This window comes from Sinocyclocheilus anshuiensis, unplaced genomic scaffold, assembly GCF_001515605.1.
Source record: "Sinocyclocheilus anshuiensis isolate Anshui unplaced genomic scaffold, SAMN03320099.WGS_v1.1 scaffold86, whole genome shotgun sequence".
NCBI lineage: Eukaryota > Metazoa > Chordata > Actinopteri > Cypriniformes > Cyprinidae > Sinocyclocheilus > Sinocyclocheilus anshuiensis.
In genome coordinates, this window is record NW_015547662.1 from 1,911,658 (window position 1) to 1,921,891 (window position 10,234).

The 10,234-nt window shown below is 41.8% G+C and overlaps 1 protein-coding gene across 1 annotated transcript in view; it reads left to right on the forward strand.

The window, feature by feature from the left end:
- The first annotated feature begins 1,792 nt into the window (after window positions 1–1,792).
- LOC107702333 (protocadherin Fat 1-like) overlaps window positions 1,793–10,234 on the forward strand; it is a 113,421-nt gene continuing 104,979 nt past the window's right edge. The window contains exons 1-2 of the mRNA XM_016504616.1: window positions 1,793–2,018; window positions 5,229–8,512. Coding sequence (XP_016360102.1) covers window positions 5,254–8,512 — 3,259 coding nt within the window. The 5' untranslated portion in view covers window positions 1,793–2,018; window positions 5,229–5,253. The remainder of the gene's footprint in view (window positions 2,019–5,228; window positions 8,513–10,234) is intronic.

The following is a 10,234-nucleotide window of genomic DNA, read 5'->3' on the forward strand; positions in this document are numbered from 1 at the left end:
TGATCAAATTTGGCTGTGATCACATTGACTACAATGTGGCTTTATGGAGTAAAGACACTGATATGAAGAAAGCGGTAAAAAGTCAGTGTTATACTCAATATCTTTAAAAGAGATAGTTCAACCAAAAATTTAAATTCTGTCATCATTTACTCACCCTCATGTCATTTCAAACCCTGTAGCATTTCTAGCCTTTAATCACTACTGGGGCACAGGCCCCCCTATCAAATACATATTTTAATCTTTGATACTCACTTTTGATCTTTTGATTAGATCAAAATTGTGATTAATTTGCGAATCTGGCATCGATGATTGAAAGCACACAGCACGATTGCTGAAATATTTTCAGGGAAAATGATTCTCAGGTTATTATATTGTAATCTCTATTGACATACAAGGATTTATCAGAAATATTATACCGAGGCACAGTGATTTATTTACTGGGGCACCAGTGAAATAGGTCTAGCCCCTGATCAAATCTATGTCTGATTTACTTCTCACAAAAGAAAATATTTTGAAGAATGTTAGTAACCAAACTGTTCTGTTTCCCCTTGACTTTCATTGTATCTTTAGTCTATGTAGTGGAAGTCAATGGGAACCAAACTAATTGGTTACCAACATTCTTCAAAGTATCTTCTTTTGTGTTCAACAGAAGCAAGAAAGTCATACAGGTATGGAACGACATGTGGATGGGTAACTGTTGACACAATTTTCACTTTTGGGTGGCCTATCCCTTTATTCATTGTTGACGGTCAATTCATTGTTGACAGTTAATTGTTATGGATCAGAATTGCACTACAGAATCCAACTAGCCTATATCTGTCATAAAAGCTGAATGTAAATATCCACAGAAATATAAAAAAAACCCTCCATTCCCACTATTCTGAGATGTCAAGGTAAAAAAAAGTTACCCCCTACCTGTGCTGAAACAACCAGTTGTGAAGCTCTCATTCCAGTGCACACACACACACACACGTCTGGTCAGCTATCCTTGTGGGGACTCTCCATAGGCATAATGGTTTTTCTACTGTACAGACCGTATATGCCGGCTGTTCTCTCTTAGGGCCACCACTCCACAAACTCTAGATCAGCAATGGAATGTGCTGAGCACTGGCAGGATCAAAAGCACCGGCCAGCTCCCTCACGTCACCTGACCGGAATCCAATTAAACCTTTATGGGGGATCAGAGTGATGCAGTGTGTTTGCATGAGTGTGTAAAGAGGTGAAACGGTGGGGGTGAATAATGTTGCATCTCGATAAATAGTGATAGGAGGAGTTGGGGGCACACACACACACACACACACACACACACACAAGGGACCTGATGCATCTCATTCACAGAGTCCCCAGGGCAAAAGTTTTATGAGTCTAAACTTAATGAACATCAGGTGCTCTTATTTAAGCGACATGCTACAGTCCGGCTATAATAAAAATTTAAACACAAAGGTCAATATAGTCCCTTTATAAAAAGATGTTTCACACTCAGATTGGGCAAAGAATTGAACTATTAAACTGAATCAAAAGTCTATTTGAGGGGCAGGATGCTCTATTTTATTGATCCTAATGTAATGGATCACCACAGACAGCTGAAGTCTAAAGTTACAAAGTTCCATTACGCTTATAACTCAATAAACAGGCTTCGATGTCGGCGCGAAACGTCAAAGCGTACGGTAGAGGTGAGATCACTGATTCAAATGATCGACTCCCCCGCGAGAGCGGTGACGTCACAGCGGCGGAAAGCCAGCCAGGCATCCCGGAGGATCCGCGCGCCTCCTCCACTGCCTGAGCACACGAGCTCTGAGTGAGTATTGTGGATAGTCTCTTCACGCGTGGAATCCTGCTCACGAGGATTTCGGATGTGTAAGGAAATGTAGGGGCTGCTACTACACCACGAGCCGGATTTATTACGAGTTTTGACTGAATCTCCATGCGAAGACATGCTTACATACTCTTTTTGCCAACACATCCTGGAGATCAGTTAGACGCAACTTTGGAGCGGCTGCTTTTGCCCGCTGAATCTGGTGAGCCTCCTTCACAATAGCTTTTCAACTTTGCCAAATGCGGCTACTTTTACTACAAAATGCATTACAGAAAAAAAGCAAAACAGAATTTCTTAACCAGCAATAAATATCATACTTATTGACATCGTCATTACGCATCATATTGTATGTTCATGCATAGGCAACGGGCACACGCAACTGGATGTAAGCATTATAAAGTGAGTTGCACAGATTGAGATATAGAGCGCACAGCCTCGCGGATCGCACGCGCTCTGGCACAGCAGTGAGACAGCGCCATCATTCGCGAGCAACAGCGAGCATGTGCCGTGCTGGAGCGACGGGTTAAAACGGGTTTCCGTCGGACGATACTTTCCCTCGGTTTCCATGTGGTATGGAACGTTGCTTTGAATTTTTAGAGTGTTTGTGTTTGTTAAATATACCTCAAAATCTAAAGATTGTATGTCACTATATCACTATACCAGCCCGGGAAATTATACGATTCACAACACCACAGCAAAGATTAGCAATCACTTCTTAATTAAGCAAACATTACCTTAAGTTCTCAAACACTTAAAGCCAGAAAATCAGTCAATAATAAAATAAGAATAAAAAAAGACAAATAAAGACGAGTAGGCTACCAAGATGAAGTTTGTGCTTTAGTTTTTCTTTTTCATGTGTCTTATATCAACAGGCTAAATAATCGGAAAAGGGGTAATAAAATATTAGTTTGATATAGCCATTTATATATAGCCAATACATTAGGCGAATAAATATAAAATCTATTAAAGTTATGGTGCCATGGTTTTCTCTTTTCATTAGGCTATATTGTTGTTTGGTTTATTCGCCTGCATTTACACTGCACGACCTAATCTATAAATGTGACATTTTTATACATATATTCAGATTTTATATTTATATTCACCTAAAAACTTTGGTAACATTAATAATCACCAAGATAGCATTTGAATGAATGGTGTATAACCGTTCAGTTGCGAACGCTGTTCACAGTCGCATATGCGTCAGAACACGCAATAATGCTGTAGAAAAAAACTGGTATTGATATATCTTTTTATTTTATCTATGGGCTTGGTACCGAAGTACCGGTGTTACTTCCCTAGTGATAGGTAGCCTAATGTAGGTACCTTGCGCGTCAGCCTTTATCATGACAAGTATCTCAAATGCTGACAGCCATGGAGATAATTTTTCTGCTTCGTTCCAAAACGTATGATGTAGCATATTTCTTCATTAGAGACAGAGGTTTGGCACGTAAAATAAAACATCAAAGACTTCTCCTGTCCCACTGTGAGGGGAGAGCGACAGCCGTTTCATCTTCATGCCAACAGGAAGTAGATCCGTGCGCTGTGCAAGGAGCGCGGAGAGATATTAAGAGCGCTTTGTGTGTGTGTGTGCGGAATCGGATCGGAGAGTTCAGTGAGTGAGCAGAGAGAGCGGCTTAGAGTGACGGTACCATGCAGAGATTCGGAACTTACAAACTTCATGAAAAGCCACCAAGCAAAGGACGTTAGTACTGAAATAGGTATGTACGATTTGGGAAGTCTTAATATTGCGCGAGGACTTCTTGGACGTGTTCTAGTTTTGTGCTATTTTCAGAAATGCGTAAAAGTTTCAGTCAGCGCGCGGTGTAAAGTTGCCGTTGGGAGTCCTCCACTGCTCTCCGTAGTGGAAGTAGGGCAGCTTTGAAGTTGACCGTAGCTTGGCAAAGCTGTTGGAATACTCGATGTGTTCAGTTGCAGTTGAATTATTTAAGATAAGCGGTCCAGAGTGGTCAGCTAATTGTTTTCGAATGGGAACAGTTGATACATCTGGCCAGCGCATGAAGGCATCAGTGTGGCGACGTGAAATGAATAGGAACTGACGGACTGGGGGATGGGGATACACTTTAACAACGGAGCAGAAGCCAGTCTTTTGTTACTTTGGTATTTTGTTTCCATTCCAACGGCTAAATTGCCGTATATTTAGGAGAGTTAACACTGAGGTTCCTGTGAAAACATTAAAATAGTCGGCTATGTTGTTTAGTGTGCTAAAAACAAAAAGGTTTTATGGTTCTTTGGTGTCGCCGAGAAAGTTCAGTCATATTTATTTCATTTCTGAACTAAACGTCATACTGACGGTTGTAATTATCTTGCTGTTTTATATGCTGGAGGGCACTAATAGTTGCGAGGACATGTGGAAATCTCGAGCATGCGCTTGCGGAGTCCTCTGCTGTAACTTGCTTCACACACAAAACCACTTACTAAATGTTAAATGTTGTATTAATCAGTGTTGGGGGTAATATATTACAAGTAACGCAAGTTACGTAATCAGATTACTTTTTTCAACTAACTGTTAGGAATTTCTACATTGCTCTGTCTTTCGTCGACAAGCTAGCCAAATATACACGTCTTTTAGCGAATGACTTAATGCGAACAGATGAAACGAATGCTGAAAGTTTTATTAGACATTTGTTTAATATGGTTGGCCATGCAAATTACACTTTCCTGATGTGTAGCATATCAGAAAATAGACAAAACAATATTAAGAATACTACGAACCACCATAATTATGCCTTTCTTACGTCTAATACAAAGCATATATGAATACATAGGTAATAAGCTCTTCTTTACAGTGTATTAGTGAGTTCTGGTAAATCATGCAGATCAAATTAGGGATGAAAAAGAAAGTTTTCATATTTGATCAGTTTTTCATATTCATTGATTTCCTACTTATGAACATAATATTGAATATTTCTCTCTCTGTACACATTGTATTGTTCTTAGCTGAAGAAGATGTATGGCAGGAGGCAGTGAGAATAATGTATAATTGATTCAAGAAGCAGTGAAATGTGACTTTATATGTATACACAAAAGGCACTTCCATCCTCACGGTGTTCACGACAATTCATCATTTGGCCTATCTGCTGTCATGGTGTCTGTGGTGAAGTTGGAAATATAGACAAATAGTCAGCGGCTGTGTCTATGAATGCTGATGCACTAATCATATTTGTTTTGAGTGATGATATGCCATAAACAGATATTTAAAAGTTGCCTGTCAGTTTCTTTTCTGCTGCAACCCAGAGATTAAGATTAAATTATCTTAATGATCATTTAGGAAGTGTTAATATGAAGTTTTCAGATGAAAGACTCAAACCATGTAAATATGTCCCAAATGTACTAAATCTATTAAAAGTGAGGCTGCATTATCTCTTAACTTTTTTCTTTTTATTCTCCACAGTTTCAGTGAGGAGTGCGCTGCAAACATGCAGAACCACGTGACTTCACTGCTGGTGGTTCTGCTGCTCCTGTGCGGCTGCACTGGGATCCAAAGCCTCGACACTGCGCCCATCCCTCTGTTTACCCAGTCTGTTTACAATGCAACCATTTATGAGAACTCCGCTGCTAAGACCTATGTGGAAAGTCCTGTCAAAATGGGAATCTACATCAAAGACCCTACCTGGGAAATACGGTACAAAATCGTGTTGGGAGACAATGAGAACCTTTTCAAAGCTGAGGACTATCAATTGGGAGACTTTAGTTTTTTGCGAATAAGGACCAAAGGAGGTAGCAGTGCCATTCTTAACCGGGAGGTTAGAGACCACTATATTCTCACAGTCAAAGCCATGGAAAAGAATTCAAATGCTGAGGCTCGAACACAAGTCAGGATTCAGGTACTGGACACAAATGATCTTCGGCCACTGTTCTCTCCAACCGCTTATAGCATATCTATACCGGAAAACACAGCTATTCGCACAAGCGTAGCCAAGGTGATGGCGACGGATGCGGATATCGGTACGAACGGAGAGTACTACTACAGCTTCAGAGAATGGACGGACATGTTTTCGGTCCATCCCACAAGTGGTGTAGTTACGCTAACCGGAAAGATGGACTACTCTGAGACAATGCAGTATGAATTAGAGATTTTAGCAGTGGATCGAGGCATGAAGCTGTATGGTAGCAGTGGATTTAGCAGCATGGCTATGTTAACGGTACGAGTGGAGCAGGCCAACGAGCATGCACCGGTCATCACTGCTGTAACCCTAGCACCCTCAGACACTGACAAGGACCCTACTTATGCTGTTGTGACTGTCGAAGACAATGACCAAGGTGCTAACGGTGATATAGCATCTCTCAGCGTGGTTGCAGGCGACCCTCTTCAGCAGTTTAAAGCCATGCGGACAAGTCCAGGCAGCAAGGAATATAAAATCAAAGCAGTTAAGCAGGTTGACTGGGATAGTCAGCCCTTTGGATACAACCTAACACTGCAAGCCAAAGACAAAGGAAGTCCACCCCAGTTTTCATCTGCAAAGGTCATCCATGTCACGTCCCCCCACTTTAAAGTAGGGCCTCCTAAGTTCAATCAAGCTATTTACAGAGTCAATGTGAGTGAATTTGCACCACTGCACACACCTGTTGTAATGGTAACAGCTGTGCCAAAGTATCCTCAGCTTAAGTATGCATTTAGACACAAATTGGATAAAAATCATTTTGCCATTAATGCAGATTCAGGCTTGATCACAACAGCTGGGCCCCTCTATGCAGACTCCGTGAACAAGTATGAATTAGAAGTTGTGACCGGCGACAAAAAAGCAGCTGCAAAAGTAATTATCAATGTGATCGACGTGAACAACAATGCCCCAGAATTCAAACAGACATCTTACAAAGCTAGCATTGATGAAAATATGCCCATAGCTACTAGTGTACTAACAGTGAAAGCCACTGATTTAGACAGTGGGGAAAATGGATATGTCACTTACAGCATTGCCAATGTGAATCCCCAGCCGTTTGTCATTGACTACTTCTCTGGTGTCATCAGTAGTTCAGAGATTTTGGATTATGAACTGATGCCAAGGATTTATACCTTGAAAGTGCGGGCGTCAGACTGGGGTTCCCCTTTTCGACGTGAGGTGGAAACTCAGGTTACAGTCACACTTAACAACTTGAATGACAACAAGCCACTTTTTGAGAATGTGGATTGCGACATAACTGTGCCAAGAGACCATGGCGTTGGTGAACAGATCACAACGGTGTCTGCTATTGATGCTGATGAGTTGCAGTTGGTGAGGTACAGAGTGAAAGCTGGGAATGACTTGAATCTTTTTGAAATGAATCCAAACTCAGGCGTTCTGTCTTTAAAACAGCCTTTGAGTGAGGGCGAGGCAGCAAAAGTGTCCTATCACAGCTTGCAGATCATAGCCAGTGATGGAGAACGCGAAACTCAGCCCATGTTTTTGAACATTACGGTCGTTACGGCGCGTAAACCAGTCCAAGTGAAATGTATTGATACTGGAGTTGCCAGCATGCTGGCAGAAAAGCTGCTGCAAGGAAGCAAGATCCACAGCCAAAGTGAACCCGAAGACCACTTCCAAGACTTTCACTCCGTGAATCGCGTTGCGCCCCAGTTTGCAGAAACTTTTCCCAGTGTGATTGAGGTCAAGGAAGACTTGCCTGTCGGGGCCAGAATTGTCCATCTTAGTGCCACGGATTCTGACAGTGGTTTTAATGGAAAACTGGTTTATGTTATCTCTGGGGGTGATGCTGGGAGTCGTTTTGTCCTTGACATGGACAGTGGATGGCTCAAAGTGTACGCACCTCTTGACAGAGAAACAACTGATCACTACACATTGAACATTACCGTGTATGACCTTGGAATACCCCAGAAGTCATCTTCACGTCTGCTGGATGTAAAAATCCTGGATGCTAATGACAACAGCCCACAGTTTTTACAGGACTCATACTCCGTGGACATCAGCGAGGGCACTGCGGTGGGCACAGAGATCATTCAAGTTGAAGCAAAAGATAAAGATCTTGGCGATAATGGCGTGGTCAGATACTCCATATTGGCAGACACGGATCAATTTTCTATTGATACAGAAACCGGGATCGTTACGGTGAAGAAGCCTCTAGACCATGAAGTGCAACCCAGTTTTGTGCTCAAGATAGCAGCTTGTGATCAGGCCGCTGCTGAACCTCAACTTGTCTCGACTGTGTTGCTTAAAATCACATTGGAGGATGTAAATGACAACCCCCCGAAATTTATTCCTCCAAACTATCAGGTGAGAGTACGTGAGGATCTACCCATTGGTACTGTTATAATGTGGCTGGAAGCTCACGACCCTGATGTTGGGCCATCTAGCCAGGTACGATACAGCCTCATTGACAGTGGGGATGGGAAATTTGAAGTAGACAAATTAAGTGGTGCCGTACGAATCGTTCAGAATTTGGATTACGAGAAAAAGCAAGTGTACAGTCTCACAGCAAAGGCAAAGGACAAAGGGAAGCCGATATCTTTGTCCTCGAGTTGTCACATTGAGGTGGAGGTTGTGGACGTGAATGAGAATCTGTACAGGCCATTGTTCCCATCATTTGTGGATAAGGGATTTATAAAAGAGGATGTGCCCATTGGAACATCAGTGATGAAAATCACAGCTCAGGATGAGGATAAAGGAAGAGATGGAGAAATCCGTTACTCCATTCGGGATGGGTCGGGTCTGGGGATCTTTACTATCGACGAAGAAACTGGTAAGTTATCTTCCTTTCTCTTTTATCCGTTCATGACTGGGGCGGGGTTGCGGGGGATATTATGTCGGGTCATGAATTATTCAAGAAACAAATCTTCTATGCATGAAAGTGGCCGGTGATATGAACGATGCGAATGTGAAAGGGCTTGCTGTATTAGAGGTGTTTTTTTGGGTGTACAGAAGGAGGGATTCATATTTTGTGTGGCATCAGTTGGATACTTGCGCAGGTTGGTGGTAGCAGTTGGATGTCTTTGAGAGAGCTGATGAAGAGCATCCTGATTCTTTTAATTTTTCTGCCGGAGGAGAGAGAACTGATGGCAGGAACAGATGGAGCAGCTGTCTCTTGGACCTGCTCTAGACATTCCACACTAGTTGCCGTGGTATTAAGAGGATTGCTCGCCCTCCCCACTCCCTACTTCCTTGCACACATATTTTTCTACTTCATTCTTTCTCTCTGTCTATTTTTCTTTTTAAATAATCAAATCAAGCACTGGTTATTTCTCATTTATAGATTATTTTGTTATGTAGGCCATAGGGTACTTAACGTGTATTAATGTGAGCCGTTGAGAGTTAGGGAATGGTGCTTTTTGAAGCAAACACATTTCAAAAGTCAACATCTGGCCTCATTATCTTCATACAAAGAATGTATTAATACCTTTCTCAGCTGCCCTGACCACTCAAAGCACCTGTGCCAAAAGCTTAAAATAAGCAGTCTAGAATTCCAACGGTCTTTGACACGGAGTAACTATTGGCCACCCAGTAAAAAATGAAAGCCTTATATACCCAAAGCTCAATAGACTGTGAATATTAAGTGTTTTTTTTGGGGGGGGGGATTAATGTTTTTTTTATGCCGAGCTAAATGATTAATGTACAAACAGACCAGTGAAACGTCATGCCTAAAATATGTTTTTGTGCATGCATGCAATCAGTGTCTGTACTTTATGCATAACAAATCACCAGGTTAGTCAAGGTGGAACTGTATTACTAGTTGTACTGTAATTTGTTTCAAGGAAGCCAGGCATGTCTACCTAAGAAAGTAAATTAGCAGTCTCCCCTTTGAATCCCTTTTAAGAAATTTTGCTTTCTTGGGTGGTAAATTTAGCATGACAGGATGTGCTGGCATAGGGATGTCCCCCCCAACAAGACCATCTGTTGGCCATTGTGCCTGCCCAGTCTTATGGAGATTGGGCTTTGCTGCAGTTCCAATGGATGGAAGCTTATTTAAAGGTTTTTCCAAGTTGATTTGGGTACAGAAAATAGTTAAATGGTGTCTTGGGTGTATCAAAAAGTTAGAAACCTGAATGAGTTTGTCACCACCACAGATATAACGCTTCTGAACTTTGCAGGGCTCAACAATAAGGATGGTCTGCTGACCTAGGGCCAGTGTGAGAAAGTTTTGATGAGTTAACAGAACTGTCAGTTTTACATTCATTGATATTGTAGGCCTCTATCCTTTTATTGGTGCGGTATAATCTCCATATCAGTTTTAATCTAATAGTTACCGTTAGGGATGCACCGAAATGAAAATTCTTGGCCGAAGCCGAAGAAAATGAAACACTGGGCCGAAGGCCGAATACCACTCTGATGTAAATAAGCGCGGACCAGAAGCACATGGCGGAACATGTGAGAGACGCTCTGGATGAAAGCGCACTTTCACTCTCTGAGAGCAGATGGCGCTAAACTGCAGAAATAATAATAATAATAATAATAATAATAATAATTA